Source organism: Choloepus didactylus, chromosome 8, assembly GCF_015220235.1.
Source record: "Choloepus didactylus isolate mChoDid1 chromosome 8, mChoDid1.pri, whole genome shotgun sequence".
Lineage (NCBI taxonomy): Eukaryota > Metazoa > Chordata > Mammalia > Pilosa > Megalonychidae > Choloepus > Choloepus didactylus.
Genome location: NC_051314.1, coordinates 127,754,186 through 127,772,483, shown reverse-complemented (window position 1 = coordinate 127,772,483; position 18,298 = coordinate 127,754,186). Strand labels below are relative to the sequence as shown.

The window sequence follows — 18,298 nt, the reverse complement described above, 5'->3', positions numbered from 1 at the left end:
CATAGACATTTACGATTGTTATTTCTTCTTGCTGAATTGCCCCTTTTATTAGTATGTAGTGGCCTTCTTTGTCTCTCAAAACATCCCTGCATTTGAAGTCTATTTTATCTGAGATTAATATTGCTACACCTGCTTTCTTTTGGCTGTAGCTTGCATGAAATATTTTTTTCCATCCTTTCACTTTCAATTTCTTTGTGTCCCTGTGTCTAAGATGAGTCTCTTGTATGCAACATATTGATGGTTCATTTTTTTTGATCCATTCTGCGAATCTATATCTTTTAATTGGGGAGTTTAATCCATTTACATTCAACGTTAAAACCGTGAAGGCATTTCTTGAATCGGCCATCTTATCCTTTGGATTATGTTTGCCATATTTTTCCCTCTCTCTATTAATATCCTTTATTGTACCCATACCGAATCTCTTTAGTACTGAACCTTTCTCCAAGTCTCTCTGTCCTGTCTTTGTTTCTCTGTCTGTAGGGCTCCCTTTAGTATCTCCAGTAGGGCAGGTCTCTTGTTAGCAAATTCTCTCAGCATTTCTTTGTCTGTGAAAAATTTAAGCTCTCCCTCAAATTTGAAGGAGAGCTTTGCTGGATAAAGTATTCTTGGCTGGAAATTCCTCTCTCTCAGAATTTTAAATATATCGTGCCATTGCCTTCTCGCCTCCATGGTGGCTGCTGAGTAGTCACTACTTAGTCTTATGCTGTTTCCTTTGTATGTGGTGAATTGCTTTTCTCTTGCTGCTTTCAGAACTTGCTCCTTCTCTTCTATGTTTGACAGTGTGATCAGTATATGTCTCGGAGTGGGTTTTTTTGGATTTATTCTATTTGGAGTTCGCTGAGCATTTATGATTTGTGTATTTATGTTGTTTAGAAGATTTGGGAAGTTTTCCCCAACAATTTCTTTGAATACTCTTCCTAGACCTTTACCCTTTTCTTCCCCTTCTGGGACACCAATGAGTCTTATATTCGGACGCTTCATATTATCTATCATATCCCTGAGGTCCATTTCGAGTTTTTCAATTTTTTTCCCCATTCTTTCTTTTATGCTTTCATTTTCCATTCTGTCATCTTCCAGGTCACTGATTCGTTGTTCAACTTCCTCTAGTCTTGTACTATGAGTGTCCAGAATCTTTTTAATTTGGTCAACAGTTTCTTTAATTTCCATAAGATCATCCATTTTTTTATTTAGTCTTGCAATGTCTTCTTTATGCTCTTCTAGGGTCTTCTTGATTTCCTTCATATCCCGTACTAGGGTCTCATTGTTCATCTTTAGTTCTTTGAGTAGCTGCTCTAGGTGTGTCTCTTCTGGTCTTTTGATTTGGGTGCTTGGGCTTGGGTTATCCATATCGTCTGGTTTTTTCATATGCTTTATAATTTTCTGTTGTTTTTGGCCTCGTGGCATTTGCTGTCCTTGATAGGGTTCTTTTAGGGTTTGTAGACCAGTTGAAGTCCTTATCTCTAATTTATCAGATCTACAGCTTCGTGGAGTACACTTTCTCTAACTAACCAGCAGGTGGCGTCCACGAGCCACCTGTTCTCCACAAGCCAGATCTCCCCTGCTTAGCCTTTTTGGTGAGTGGGGGAGTGAGTCTTGTGGGGCCCAATTGGTGTCCCAAGCTTGCGTGTGTAGTTGGTGTTGCCTGCCCTGTATGTGGGGCGTGTTTCTGGGCAGTCGGGGAGGGGGGGTGGCCCTAACAATCAAATCTCCCTGATGATCCTAGAGTTTTAAAGCTACTGCAATAGTCTAATCCTTCAGTTCAGTCCTGCCACAGTTTGTCTCTGCCACTGACCCACAAGTCTTTGGTATTGGCGTATGGCTCCTGAGACTTGCAAGTGGGCCCCTCTTCCAGGCTGTGCACCCCGGGTCCTCTGTTGAGGGATGACTGTGCTATGTCACAGGTGAGTGCTGTCCCCCCAGGGCAGTTCTGGGCTGCTGGGCTGTGTTGGGAGGCTCCCAGTCTGCTCAAATGATGGCTGAATGGGGCTCTGTTAATTCACACTGCTCCCCCTTCCCAGCTCTGGGACATTCAGCTGAGGTTGCAGGGAAGGCTAATGTCCACGCCCAGTTTTGTGGTGTGTGCCTGTTATTTGAAGCACTTCCGTCACACTGGGTTGTCTGGGGCAGCTCTGGGCTATGGGGCTGGCGATGGGCAGGAGTGTTTCCTGTCCACCAGGATGGTGGCTGTGAGCGGACACCCCCCTTTTCTTGGGAAGTTGTGTTGTTTAGTGAATTTTCTCAGCCACTGGATTATTGCCTTTTGTCTCAGAGCTCTCTTATTTCTGCTCTTGACTTGACGTGCCCAAATTTCAATTCTTTGAAGCTTTCTGTATTGAGCTTCTTAGAGTAATTGTTTTAGAAAAAGCAAAAAGGATTTAAAAAAAAAAAAAAAAAAAAAAAAAACGGCCCTCCTCAGAGATCTAATGGGTTATTGAAATGCTAATAGACAAAGCAACCAGGGCCATTAAGGAAAGGTGCCCTGGGCAGAGAGATCAGCCTTGCTTCGGGATTTGCATATGCGCCTCAAGGCCTGATCTCCGCCCTTCCCCTTTCTGTGTTCACCAGAACTCCAAAAATCCTCTGCTTTTACTTTGGAGCTTCTCGTGTTGTTTTCCTTCTATGCCCGTCTCCTCTCTGCTGGGCTGGCTGCTCTCAGAGTCTCTGGTGTCTGGCCTCAGTCTATCTATGGTTGGAGTTTGAATCAGTAGAATGAGTTTCCGATGAGAGCAGCCACTGCAATTCTCCCTTCTCCTTCCTGGAGCTGACAGCCCCTCCTCCCCCGGGACTGAGCCTGGCAGGGAGGGGCGCGGGTCCCCTGGCCGCAAAAACTTACAGATTTCGGTGATCTCAGCAGTTCCACGTTTTCATGAGTGTTGTATGAAGTATGCCCAAAGACAGATTGCTCTGTGGTGTCCAGTCCACGCAGTTCCTGGCTTTTTACCTACTTTCCTGGAGGAGTAACTAAAACATACAGCTCACCAGTCTGCCATCTTGCCCCGCCTCTCAACTTCCTCTAATCTTGTATTGTGAATATCCACAGTCTTTTTAATTTAAACCAACAGTTTCTTTTATTTCCATAAGATCTTCTTTTTTTTTATTTACTCTTGCAATGTCTTCTCTATGCTCTTCTAGGGTCTTCTTTATGTTGCTTATATCCTGGGCCATGGTCTTCTTGATGTCTTTTAAACCCTTTGCCACATTTTCGTCCCTCGATTGTAGTTCTTTGATTAATTGTGCCAAGTAGTGTGTCTCTTCTGATATTTTGAATTGGGTGTTGGGAATTGGATTCTCCATATCGTCTGGTTTTATCATATGCATTAAGATTTTCTGTTGTTTTTGGCCTCTTGGCATTTGCTTTGCTTGACAGGGTTCTTTCAAGTTGTTAAAAAAAGATACCAATCTAATTTTTCAGAAACACAGTTTGGTGACGTACACTTTCTCTAACTAACCAGCAGATGGCATCTGTGAGTCACCTATACCCCTCAAGTCAGTTTTCAACCTTGTCCCCATGGTGTGTGGGGAAATGATTCTTGTGGGGTTCAGTTGGAGAACTCAGTTTGGGTGTGTTGCTGGAGATGTCTGCCCTGGATGTGGGGCATGTGACCGGGTGGCCAGGGAGGAAGGGGAGCTTTAATATTCAAATCCCCCAGGTTCCCAGAGATTCAAGGCCACCGTAAGAGTCTAAGCCTTCATTTCAGTTCAGCCCCAGACCCTCTCTCTTGCTGTCCCACAAACCACTGGACTTTGCGTAGCATCCCTGGGTTCTCCGAGCAGGCCCCCCCCCAGCCGCAATCCTCTAAGACCTCTGCCGAGGGAATGCCATGCTACGTCACCAGTGCGCGCCATCCATCATGGGAAGCCCCGGGCTGCCGGGCCATGCAGGGGCGCTCTCAGCTTGAGGCAAAGATGGCCTAACAGGGCGTCTCAACCCCCCCTCCTCACACAGTTCCTCCTTCCCAGATCTGGGACAACTGGCGGGGCTCTGGGCTGTGGGCACGGCCCCGGGCAGGAGTTTATCCAGCCCTCTGGGGAGACAGCTGCTAGCCGCGGGGCTTCTTTCAGCTTTTGGCTCTCCTCTCTGCTCCCCCGGCCCCGAGGGTATCTGCCGCAGGCTATCTTCCAGGCCGGACACCAAGAGGCCGGCCCAGCCCCCTCTTGCTGTGTTTTACCGCGTGGTTCCCACTGTCACAACTGCAGCTGCTCCTGGGTTTTTCCCTTTTTGTTTTTTCAAAAGAACCAGTCGGTCTCCAAACACCAACCCCTGGCTTCCCCACACCACTGCGTGGCTGTGGGTCTTCCAGCCAGCTTACTCACTTGTTTCAGAATGTAGACTCCCAGTTTCACCAAGTATACGGCCCCTGTGGTACTAGCAGACCTCATCCAGCTGGCGCATCGCTGTAACCGGTATTCTGGGTCACTTTCTGGTTTTTATCTAGTGTTTTTCATGGAGGTGTTTTTTTGCCCTGTCTCACCTAGCCGCCATCTTAGTTTCTCCTCTGACATTTTCTTTGTAGTTACCATGGGACTTAAATTTAACATCCTAAGAATCTCGCCTGCTTCGATACCAACTCAACTTCAATGGTATACACAAACTATTTTCTTGTAATCCTGTCTCCCCAACTTTCTGTAAATCTTGTCACAAATTACATACACACATATATAAATATATCTTATGATTCCAAAACCACTGATTTATCTATATTTTATGCATTTGCTTTTAAATCCTGAATGAAGTAAAAAGTAGAGTTATAAACCAAAAAATATAATAGCAGCATTTATATTTATCCATGCTTGTTTTCCTCACCAGAGACCTTTACTTTTTCATGTAGCTTTGATGTATTGCCTATTGTTCTTTCCTTTCAACCTGCAGGATTCTCTTTAGCGTCTCCTGTAAGGCCAGTCTAGTGGTGATGTACAACCTCAGCTTTTGTTTATCTGGCAATGTCTTAATCTCTCCCTCATTTCTGAAAGCGAGTTTTGCCAGTTACAGTATTCTTGGTTGGCAATTTTTTGCTTTCCACACTTTAAATATGTCTTCCCACTGCTTTCTTGTCTCCATGGTTTCTGATGAGAAACTGGTATTCAATCTTACTGAGGCTCCCTTTTGTTGACATGTTGCTTCTTTCTTGTGGCTTTCAGAATTCTCTACCCTTGGAGTTCAACAGTTTGATTGTAATAGGCAATGGTATGGTCTATTTGGGTTTATCCTGCTTGCACTTCATTGAGCATGTGTATATTTAAGTGTGTATTTATATCTTGTTACATTTGGGAAGCTGTCAGCCATTATTTCTTTGAACATTCTCTCTGCTCCTTTCTCTCTTTCTTCTTCTGGGATTCCCAGAATATGTACATTAGTATGCTTGATGGTGTCCCACAGGTTCCTCAGGCTCTGTTCACTTTTCTTCATTCTTTCTTCTTTCAGCTCCTCAGACTGAATGATTTCAATTATCTTTTATTCAAGTTCTCTGATTCTTTCTTCTGCCAGCTCTAATCTGCTGTTGAACTCCTCTAGCAAAGTTTTTTTTTTCTGTTACTGTGGTCTTCAGCTCTGTTTGGTTCCTCCTCATAATTTCTATCTTTCTATTGTTATTCTCTTTGTGTTAATCTATCACTTTCCTGATTTCTTTTCGCTCACTGTCCACATTTTTCTATAGATCCTGGAGCATATTTAGAATCATTTTTTAAGTATTTGTCAGGTATGTTCCAGGTCCTCCTCACTGATGGTTTCTAGGGCTTTAATCTCCTTTGCCTGGGCTATTGCTTCCTGTTTCTGTGTATGTTTTAAAACCTTTTGTTGAAACTTGAACATTTGATATTTTATTGTATTATCACTGGAACTCAGATTTGAGGTGTCTGCTCCTTACGCTTGTATCCAACTAGTGTTACGACAGAACTTTCCTTGATTACCAGGAGTGAACAAAAAGAAAAAGTAAAACAAAAAGAAGAAAAGGAAAAAAAGAAAACACTTTTGCCAGTCTTTACATTTGACCTGTCCAAGTGCTCTCCAGGAGGGCTTATCCATACATTGAGTTCAGACAATGGGTCCAGGCCAAAGAATAGGGTCTTCCTGATCCTTTCTGTGCATGCATCTTGTTTTGAACATGCGTGTGCGGTTCCAAGAATTGCCTTGTTTACATGGTTCCAAAGGTCCCCTCCTTCCTCATGGTCCTGGGCACTGCACTATATGTCCTACAGCTAATCCCTTGCCCAGGCAATGCAACTTGACTGCTCTTACACAGTATTGTGTAAGAAAGTTCTGTGAGCCGCCTTCAACATGCAGGGTAAGTTCTGGGACAGCAAGTCCCTCTGGCCACCATCAGATTCGGCCAGACATATGTGCTCCCAGTATGTGCATGAGGGTTACTTTGCTCCCTCCAAAACTGGGACCAGGGATCTGCACTGGGAACATGGCTTGGCTCCCTGCTGAGTTGGTGATGGTGGAGGAGGGGCCAGCCAGGTACCACGATACCCTATCACTTTTTCTTGATTTGGAGTTCAGTCCTTTAACTGTTTTCTGGAGCTCTGAGAAAAATGTTTTTGCCAATTCTTGCTGGTTGTTCAAGGCTTCTGTGGGGTGACAGAGCTCCAAGCATCTCATTCTGCCATCTTTCCATATGTATATTTTTATAGAAGATACATGTACATTTTGTAAGAATTCTATTGAATTCAAAAATAAAAAAATGATTATTAGCCTTCCAAGTTGTTCTCTGTAAGAGGCTATATAATTCCAATCAATTTAAAACTATGTTGGAATCCATTTTGGAATGACCTTTAGCATCAGAAAATCAATTGAAAACAAAACTTCAAATGAGTAAACTGCAAATGCAAAGGGAATATTATGGTTTCAAAACTATTCCAAATAAAGGTGGCTTAAAATTTTCACCCATGACCACTTTGGTAAATTAATTTATAACATCGTACCTTGTAAACACATACATTTTATAAATAAAGAGGCAGAGAGATCGAAGGCTGTGTATTGTCAGATTCCCTTTTTAGTGTAATACTTTGTTTCTAATAGAGAGCCATGCAATCGATAGGCTTTGAATAAACATCTGATAATATCACAGATAACAAATGTCAATGAATATTCTATCAATTTTGCTCACAAGGGTTATGAATAAACAGAGTCCCTCCTGAGGAAACAGGAGAACAGTTCCTAGGCCATTCCCCGACCCATGTTTCAGTGGTAACACCTAGTTTAGTAATACAAAGAGGATGGGTCGTTTTTACTTTCTAAAATGTTGTATATAAAATGTGGGTTAAAAAAACTTTTTTAACTTTTTATTTCGGACTGTAGAAATCTAAAGACGCCTAATATAATAATCACGGTAAGAAAAACAACAGAATGTCTTAGAATAAACAGGTACTTCCAAATCAGGATGCAAACATGCAGAACAAATAAGTGGGCATGCACGGAAAAGGAAAAGATGGAGAAAGTATTTCCACAAAACTCTTCTATAATAGCATGCAAATTCCTTTAAGAAAGTAGTCTCTTATAGACCTACTTGTCTCACTGACTCACTTAAACCACAAAGTAGTTGCTTGAACAAGAACAAAATAATACTATGATGTGCATGCACTGCCTTAACCATATGTGGTTTAAGAACTTCCTGTCATTTTGTGTACACTTTCTATTTCTCATAAATATACTTAGAATCCTCCTCCCTCTCCCAAACCTGTCGTGATCTCAATCTTCATTCTTTTAGTCACTACTAAGAATGTTTTTTAAATCCTTCTGATCATATCATTGCTAGATTGAATGAGATGGAGGAAGAAGATGGTAGAAGAATAAGAGGACATACTGATATTTTCTGAAAGGTCTATTGTTAGGACATAGTTCCACACTGATTTCCTAATAGTCAAACTGTCCCTGTCATATACAACACATATTGCCACAGCAAAGCCACAGTAACTCCTACTGGGAGTATAAATTGTTAGAGCCTCTATGGAGAGCAATTGCTAACACTATCAAAATTATAAATGTTATGTGCCCTTTATCCCAGAATTTCTCTTTAGGAATCGATTCTATAAATATGCTCACACACAAGCGCAATGATACATGTGCAAGATTACTCATGTATCATTACTTATAATAGCAAAAATCAGAAACAGAGGACTGATTAATAATGAAATGTTCCACAACGGACTATCATGCAACAGTAAAAAGGCAGGAGGATGCTCTTTATGTACTGATATGAAATGATCTCTTAAGAGAAATTATTCAGTGAAAAAAGCAGAGTGCAGAACAGGTATGTACAGAAAGCTGTCACTTATGTAAAAAAGGGGAAAAATAAACACATACATACTTATATATACATAAACATATATCTGGAGGACTCATATGCATTAGCACTGATTGCCTCTGGAGAAGGAAATTGGGTAGCTGAGGGACAGGGGTAGGAAACAGATTTTCACAGTATGCTCTTTTGCACAGTTTGAATTGCGAATCCTGAGAATCTTTTACTTATTTAAGAATTGATTGAAAAAAAAAAAGCAGTTTTTAAAGCTCTACTGAATAAATAAGGAAATTATGATGAATGCTGATTATCAAGCTGAGACTAGATAACCACATTTTACCTTCAGGAGAAAGGGAGGAATTCCACATTTTATAGAGGAAACAGGAACAAAACCACCAAGCAAAGATGTAACAATATCTCTTTGCTTACTACAAAACTCAAAACATATGCAACTAAAGTACATAATATTTTCTTTTAAACACTGACACTGCAAAAGTGGAAAACAAAAAAAGTATCCACAGTACCAGAAACAGATTTAACAGTTTGACCAGCTCCAATTTTAAAACCCACCATATTTTATTTCCTGAGCAATAAAAAGAAATTTTTATAAGTAATAATAAACTACTGAGTATGCATTCAAGTCAGACAAGAACATGTATTGTGATTTTATGATGGTGATGTAACATGAAATGACAGAAAAATAAGAAAAACACACCTTACAGACATTTTTAAAATGAAGATTATCCTTAACTTAGCTCCTAACTAAAGTTATGGTACCATTTAATTTATAAAGAAACTACCTTTTACACTTTCCTTTATCAATTAAAGAAGTGCAAAATTACTCTATAATTTGAGTTAGATTTTTTTTTTTCCTTTTACCATGTCTTCCCTTAATTTTCTCTTTCTACATGTAAATAGAAACCTTCTGAAGAAAGATGCTGTGAACATTTTCCACAGCTTTAAGAAAATTTTCTGGTAAATTTCCCAAATAGAGAAGACGTTTATATTGTGGATAAACAGAAAAAGCAATTGTTCAAGGCATAGTGACTTTTAAAAATAACCACCCAAAATGACTTATATAATCAACTTCATGCTACTTAAGAGCATCAAAGATGGAACAAGTAAAAAGTATGTATTTTGTGCTACCCATAACTCTATGATTTCAGTATCCTCTATAGTATTAATTATGTTCATTTTAGAGATAATTAGGTCAAAAGATCACCTAGTTTCCACTGAGTGCCTATTTCACATGTAACTACAGTACTGACATTTAAATACAGTTTTGGTAAAGGGTCTTGAACAAAATCATGTAATACAGGAAATTAAGAACAGATTTCAAGCTTCTGAAGATCTTGAATTCTGTTCTTAATTCCCTTCTTCCATCTTTCTACCAAAACAATTTTCTAGGTGACTTTAATGATGATCCATATGGCATTAGAGTGGTTAGAGACAGAACACACTGAAAGCGAAATAAACAATATCTGAGTTTTACTGACCATGTGATTCTTTCAACTTATTCCTGCGCTGGGTTCTAGCATAAAGAACCACCTGCTGGACAACTTCCAGTTGCTCTTCAATTCGGGGAAAATGGAAGTCAGTGCATTCTTGGCAAACAGTGGCAAAATCTAAGGGACCCAAAACATTTACAAACTTCTAAATGTGATCCGTCAAATATTTAGTATTTACTTATAGACAATGAGATCTAGTAGATATATAAAATAAAACTCACAAGTATGATTTCTTATACTTGTCCTTTTAATAATTTATGCCTTATAAAGTTAAGAGTATAGCAATAGTGTTTTGATCAGAAACAACCTCTCAACCACTCAAAAAAGTAAACAATTAATAAACGAGAAAATTCTAAGATAATACCAAGTCTTCTTTTAATAAAAATAATAAATTCAGATATCATAATCCAGTCCCAAAAAGTGCAACACTATATAAGAAGGTTGTTAAATTTATATGAAATAGGTTCTAATTAAGCTTCTTTTTTTTTTTCAGTATAAAAGGCAATTTTATTATTGTATATTGAAAGATAAATCACACTTAAGCACAAACATACAGACAATAGATTCATTTCCCATCTTTAAGCTGTTCCTTTTCACCGGTCTTTTCTATATCAAAAGTAAACAGCTTGTCATAACCCATTAAATGGTCACAGTCTTCAGGGTTTGGAAAGAGCAATGGATTAACTAACAATGATTTTGTTTTAGCATAAAATGTGGTAAACACATGTGTGCTGTCTGGAATCTTCACATCATTCTGATGAAACACTGTACTCATTTCTGAAAGCATAATACTATAAGTAATGGCCTTGTAAGTGTCTGTTGTAGCCTCATAGTACAACGGAATAACATAGTCTTTTGTAACAAAATGAAGCAGCAGTGGGGTGATCACTGTAAAGCTTCCTATGACGCTATAAAATAAGATTTGCAGAGGCAGACTTCCAAATATAATATTATTCTGTGCAAAGATGTATGGTAGAAATGCAAGGCTGAGAGCACTTGCAGAAAAGGAGAAACACTTGACACCAAATACTGTTCGGGCCAGATTCCCAGTATAAATCAACCTTCCATCTTCTGATTTTTCAAGTTATGTATGTAAGCATGGAACACATCCCTCCCAACAAATAGATATCTGCACTGGCCTGGGAGGCCGGAGAAGCCCCGCGGCTCCCTGTGATCCAGCGATCCCACGCTCCCGCCGCCTCCGACCGGCACGGAGACAGCTGCCAACGGCCTCACCCTCTTTCAGCCGAACCGCAGTCCGGCTGCCCACATGCTGCTCAGCGCCAAAAGCTGGATCCAGCTTGTGACAAGTGGCGCAGAGGCCCCTGAGGCTGCAGATCAGCCAAGTACTCCTAGCTCTTCTCTAATTAAGCTTCTTTAGAAAACAGCTATACTTTTCAATACATTTTACATATTCAAATAGTCATAAAAATGAGTTGTACTAAGAGAGAAGGTAGAATTTTACCTAGCACATTGGAGAGCTAGGTTATTTAAAAAAAAATCACTGAACCAGAATCTGCTTCTAAATTGAAAAATACATCTACATTCTGAGTTTCTTTTTGTTGTATCTTGAAACAAGGGTCCTGCCATTATAATAGAGTTTCAAGAAAAATTACATATCATGAGGCACTCTATCAATGCTGAAGTATGAACTAAAAAAAATAGCTATGACTTTGTATATGTGTTGTTGGTCTACTTGAATACTGGTGTGATTTAAAAAATTACAGTTTTTCCATAACTCCTTTCTTTGTAAGAATATTACAAAAAGAAATGTAATGAAATAAATGTGGATAATGTTAACTCACCTCTTTTAATACCACTATATGAATTGATTCGATTATCTACCAGTAAAACCAAGCCACATAGAGATGTGGAATAAAGTGACAGTGCAGTCTGGAGTCGATGGAGTTTCACACCACTGCGATGATTTCGTTTATGTTTACAGAAGTCTAGCATATCTGCTCTCAGCAATCTCAAATTATGCATGGTCTTCAACTGGGCTCCTGGGGATAGGCAATTGTTCCAGAAAGTTATTAGACAGTGGCAAAAATCCAATGTAACAGGATGGAGATCTCTGTGGAAGAATCTGGAGAAAATCTTGTGCTACAAATAAAGATTAAGAATGGGTCCTGCAATTCTCCTTTTTAACAGCTATTAATATATAATCCTTACATTTGCAAAAATTAACATATAAGTTAAAACAGAAAGCTTATGGGCAACAAATGATAGGCTTTCTTGGGGCAGGAGATAATTTGGAATAAAAATAACATGGGTTTATTCTACTCATATGCTGGGGACTTTTCTCTTATGGCATAAGGAAAAGTTTAATAAATTACCATAAATTAAAATAGCAAAAAATTAATAAACTTACCTAAGTGAATGGTAAAACTTTCTTCTAACTTTCTCTGTTCCTCATAAATCCTTCCATTTGCTTCCACAGATTCTCTGAACTGACTTGGCTGAACTTTAATTTCTTCACTGAAATTAAATAAGTTATTGATACATTTTGTTTGTATGTATGTTAAAAAATTTTATTAAAGGAAAGTAAGTTTGATAATAAAATGAGAGAAAACTGAACAGCTGAAGGTAGCACTTCATTTATTCTTAAATTCATTCTTAATCCACGGTGACAAAACCATAAGTATCAACATATTCTAAAATTCCCACTTGCTCTTTCATTTTCTCACGGTAGTAATATATATTATTATTTTCATTCACTGCAGTACCAATTCATATATTACTATTTAATATTTCTTAGTGGCCTAAGAGAATGATTAAATGAAGTAACTAACTTAGCACTTTAAAATCACATTATAGAAAATGTTCAGGGGTTGATTTTGGTGATGGATGCACAACTATATGGTGGTACTGTGAACAACTGATTGTATGCTTTGTATGACTGCATGGTATGTGAATATATCTCAATAAAATTGAATTACTTTAAAAAAATCACATTATGTTAAAAATACAATATATCCCATACCATAGCTGGCTCTAGGCAAAACTAGAGAATAGGTGAAGTGACAATGATAATTAAAAATACGAAAGTAAAATTAAAAAAAAAAAATTGGTGAAGTTCATTTTGATGCAATTTAAAACCTCTATTTTTACCATTTCCTGTTTTTTGTTCTTTCTTTCCCCAGCATTCTCCTCCCATTAAAGGACCTCTCTTCTTGTTCTGCTCTGCTCTTACATTCCCTGAAAAGGCTTCTATAGAGGTGCTATAACTGTATAACCATTCAATTCAAACTGCATGAATTGCCGAAGATGACATAAGCTTATTTTAGTCATTCATACCCCTGACTTTAAATTGAGTGTTAATCCAACATTCTCATTACTCTTATTGACTGACTTCATCAGTAAATATGGTAAATTTAAGCTTAAAAATAAAGTTATATTATTAAAATGGCTTCATCTAAGGATGTGGAAATCTATACAAGAATATTGTTCCCACCCTAACAAGAGAGTCAGATAATCCACAGAATCATAACTTTTTTTAAACCCATTAAAGATTTGAGATAAGGCAACCAAGTAAACTGAATTCTGAAGAGTGAAAAGCCCCTCCAAGGAGAGACAGAACACATGAACAGCTGCACCTCTGGCAGGGCATGGAAAAAATAGGTGGCTGGGTGGGATGGGGGAGATGACTTGGGTGTTCTTTTTTACTTTTATTTTTTATTCTTACTCTGTTTCTTTCTGGTGTAAGGAAAATGTTCAAAAATAGATTGGGGTGATGAATGCACAACTATATGATGGTTCTGTGAACAGTTGATTGTACATCATGGATGACTGTATGGTATGTGAATATATCTCAATAAAACTGAATTTTAAAAAAAAAGGTGGCTGTCACACAGGGGATAAGAAGAAATCAGCTAAAATTTTAATGAATTTTTAAAGACCAAGTATGGGCTAGCGTGCCAGTTTAGAATAGCTAGACCCCAGCACAAGAACAGCTGGTATGCACTCACAAACTATTTTGTAGGCTTCCACCAGGTGCTTTCGAGAATGAATGGGGACAGGGCAGGAGATGACAGAGCCACCTCTCTCGGTAGCACAGGCAAATAAAAGTTGATCAGTTGTTCAATTTCTGTTGGGGGACAGGAATGAAGTCTTGCTCACTTCTCCGAATCCTTGTCTCATAAGAAGCAGAAGCCTTAAATCACTGAAGGACAGGAAGCAAACCTCTTCCCTAGGGCCCAGGCACTCTAAAGAGCCATGTGTTCTAAGGAAGACTTAGAAGCATAAATCCATCTGTCTCTGGGAGGGAGGTAGGAACAATACAGGCTAAGATCCATTGTTCTTAGGAGAGGGGTAGAAATAAAAATCTGCTGCTCCTGGAGGAAGGGCAGAAAATCATCTGGGGCCAAGGTTCCACACCAATACCAAGCAGAGGTCTGCTACTGGTGCAGCAGGGGCAGGAAAGCATCTTGCACTCAGGACCAATCATAGATATAAGCAATAGTTTGGCTGCCACAGAAGGAGAAGCAGAAATGCTGAGAATGCCCCACACCTAACGCTCAGATATAGAGTCTGCCCAAGACTGAAGGTGGACCAGGACAATAAAGATTCCCCTGCTTCTGCACCATGAGCCTAGCACCAAGCAACAAGCAACAAAAGTCTAATGCTGGAGATGGAGTTACAGCATGCAGACAGAGCCCACTCTGTGGCACAAGCGTGCAAAGACTGTTGAAAGCTGAGGATGGAGCAGAAAGAGAAAAACCCTCTAAAACTCCAAGTCTCAATCTAAGCACAAAGTAGCATGTCGACTGCTGTAGGACATGGAGACTGTGGCACACTGAAGGTAACTGGTAGAAATTACAAAACCCAAAGTAGGCTCAACTACCAACGGGAATGGCACAGCCTAGCCTATTTCTGGCCATAAATACTATTCACCTTAGTCTGTTTTTTTTTTCTACACACAAACTCTAGCATTCATTTAAAAAATAAGAGACTGTCCCTAAAAGCAAGAAAATATAACACATTGTCAAGATATAAAGGAATCAGTAGAAATGAAACAGACTTAGAGATGATCCAGATATTGGAACTAACAAAAGGACTTTAAAGTAACTATGGTTAATATGTTAAAAGAGCTAATGGAAAAGGTAGAAAACAAGCTTGGATAGATGAGGGATTTTAGAAAAGAGAAAACAAATGGAAATGCTAGAAATAAAATAAATATCACATTGATGATCATAGATACCAATTCCTTCAACAGGCTCATCAGGCCAACTAATTTATGATACCCACATTATCCTGATGCCAAAACCAAATGAAGATATCATAAGGAAAAATCCTACAGACTAATATCCTTCATGGACATAGACACAAAATCCTTAACAAATTATTAGCAGATCAAATCTACCAGTATACACAACACACACATATAAAATCATACATCATGATCAAAGTAGGTTTATCCCAGGAATACAAGCATTTGGAAAAATTAGTATAATTTACCATATTAGTAACCTAAAAAAGAAAAACCATATGATCATCTTAATAGATTCAGAAACAGCATTTGACAAAATTCAATATCCATTAATGATAAGGAAATACAGACAATATTCTATGAATGGGAAGACTCAGTATTGCTGAGATGTCAATTCTCCTCAAATGTATCTATAGACTCAAGACAATCTCAATCAAAATTACAGCAGGGTTTTTTTGTAGATACTGACAAGCTCATTCTAAATTTATACTGAAGAATCAAAGGGAATAGAATAGTCAAAACAATTTTAAAAACAAAGAGCACAGTTAGAGGACCCATACTGCTTGATTTCAAGATTGACTATAAAGCTACAATAGTGAAGACAATGAGGTATTGATATAAAGATAAATATAAAGATCACTGGAAGAGAATAGTCCAGAAACGTCCCCACACATAAGGGTTCAATTGATTTTCAACAAAGGTGCCAAGGTAATTCAATGGAAAAGGGACAGTCTTACCAAGAAATGGTGCCAGAAGAGCTAGACATCCATATGCCAAACCATGAACTTTTAAGTCTTACCTCACACCATATGCAAAAATTAACTCAAAATGTATCATACACCTACGTGTAAAATCTAAAACCTTAAAACTTCCAAAACAAAATGTAGGAGAAAATTTTTGTGATCTTAGATTAGGCAAGGATATCTTAGATAAGATACAAACCATTTTTAAAAATTGATAAATTATACTTAATTAAAATGAAAAACTTCTACTCTTCAGGTATTTGGTACATGCTCCTAAAAGATTTTTAAAGGTCAAGTTCTAGAGGAGATCACTATTTTAACCCAAAACAATCAACACCCCCCCCGAATCCAAATAATCCACATAAAGCCCATAACCCAAAAAGTGTTAAAAGCATAGAAGCATATTGAATTTTCATCTGCAACTTATCTACAACTAAAAAGGTTCTATTTTGCAATAAATACAAACTGTTACTAAACATGAACTTTTGTCTAATGTGAACAATACAAGATTAATACCTGAGGGAGCTGTTGTTGGGGTTTTTTAAGTCTTGATGAAGTTTTATCACCCATTCCTGATACTCTTGCTTTTGGATGGCAGTTGATTGTTTTAATTCATTCATCCACTTATTCTCTAAGTCCTAAAAATAGATAGTACACAAACTGGTTAATATTTTTTTTACAAAAAAGAAGTAAAAGAAAACATAATTTCGTACCTAAAAGTCATTGTATTTCACTTACTTGCTGGGATTCAAAATGCTGAGCAGCCAGTGAATTTACATCTTGATCTGTCAGTGATTTTCCCAATTCCTGCATCACTTTTTCCATTTCAATACCTTGTCTAAAACATAAATCAGTAAATCAGATATACTCATTGAACTTTCAAGGCATATGGCCACTTCAGAGTCACTGAACAATCCCTACAAAGTGCAAATAAAAGAAAATTTTTATTTTAAAAGAGTATGTCTAGGAATGGGGCCTGAAATTCCTGGAAAGCACTTTGAATCCCTGGAAATGGAACTAATAACAATGTCATATCAAGAACGTCATCTGTGCAGCAAAGTTTTAATCCCAATTTAATGCAAAATGAAAGCTAATCCAATATAAGTGGCCTTTCAGTTACAATATCAGTGAGCTTTCAATTACTATGGCCAAAGTCCAGATACCTTTCCATCTGCAGATTTCCTCAAAGCAGCTACTCTGCAATTCCAACTTAAATACATTTTATTTGTACATAAGCTAAAAAGACTTTAACCACTGAAAATTTATAATTAGAAGCTGCTGATTAGGTTCCAGGAATCAAATTATTATTAAGACATAAAGCTCCCTTTAAAGAAGGATACCTCTCTTCTTCATTTTTCCAAAGAATGAATATATATGAATTAAAAATAGTTTTCTTTATAAGAAAAACTAATGTATGGTGTTAGAAGTTCAGATAATGGTTATTTATGGGGAAAGATGGGTCGTGACCAACAGGACACATTAGAAATATTCTATTTCTTAATCTGTGTTATGGTTACCTGGATGGGCTCATGTGAAAATTTAGTGAGCTGTACATCTACAATTTGTTCCCTTTTTTGGTATTATATTTAAAAAAATAAGTCCATTTCTTAAAATTTCAAACTAAAAAATTATCTTCTAATATAAATGTAAATAAAAAGTTTGCCCTAATGCATATTTCAAACACACTGGGAAAGAACAAAATATCATTCTAATTAATTTAAGTAAATTGCTCTGAAAGTGCATTTATGCTTATTTCTAACATCTGATCAAAATACTTACATGTACATGATAAATGAAATTCATTCACATGGCTCATATATTTATACATTTCTGTAATATTTTCTAGTGGTATTAAATCTTACGTGTCACTTAACTCTCAGTTAGTTTTAATGCAGGTGACCCTACAACTTTTTAATAACTACCACAGGTCAGGTGAAGATTTTGCTTTCAAGTGAGAATTTTTATTTAGAAACAGAGATAAGTGTTAAACCTTTATAAATACAAACTTAGATATAAATATATATTAATATTTTACATTACACACATTCCCCCTAGTGGAAAAAAAGTATCATTGCCATTGTTAAAATATATACACAGTATAGTATGTCAGAGGTGACAAATCTGACAAGTTGTATTTTACCCTGAAGACAAAGTATAAAGACCATTATAACTATATTGATGCTATGTTCAGAAACTCTCTTTTAAAGCTCTGAAGTAGTATTCAAATGAATGGAGAAATAAAAAAAGGTGCCACTTCCGCTCATGAACTGGAGAAATGAATTAGACACCAAAATTTGGGGGGAGCCTCCACAGACAGTGAATTCCAACTTAAGTCATACTGTTCACCTTGGCAGTAAATATTACCTACCAGAGGAACACAATTTATTTTTCTTTTTCAAGCTAACAGTTTGGGCATATGAAAAATAAACTACAAAGCTGTTTAATAAAATAAACATATTCAAGTATCATTTATATGTTTACAAAGAAAAGAAAAAAGCAAAGTCACATCAAGAAGTTTGGCTAAAGGCCGTTTTGAAAAATAAAATAAGCTAAAAAAAAACCACCCCTTGATAGAAAAAAAAATAAAACAAATAACCACAG

The 18,298-nt window shown here is 37.6% G+C and overlaps 1 protein-coding gene and 1 pseudogene across 2 annotated transcripts in view; both read right to left on the bottom strand.

Moving 5' to 3' along the window:
* C8H12orf4 (chromosome 8 C12orf4 homolog) overlaps window positions 1–18,298 on the bottom strand; it is a 63,787-nt gene that overhangs the window by 33,856 nt on the left and 11,633 nt on the right. For both annotated transcript variants that reach the window (XM_037846838.1, XM_037846839.1), the window contains exons 5-9: window positions 16,436–16,535; window positions 16,214–16,335; window positions 12,117–12,223; window positions 11,551–11,748; window positions 9,734–9,862 (exon numbers count right to left, since the gene is read on the bottom strand). In XM_037846838.1, the coding sequence (XP_037702766.1) occupies window positions 9,734–9,862; window positions 11,551–11,748; window positions 12,117–12,223; window positions 16,214–16,335; window positions 16,436–16,535 (656 nt within the window). The remainder of the gene's footprint in view (window positions 1–9,733; window positions 9,863–11,550; window positions 11,749–12,116; window positions 12,224–16,213; window positions 16,336–16,435; window positions 16,536–18,298) is intronic.
* On the bottom strand, window positions 10,162–11,481 carry LOC119541611 (annotated as a pseudogene).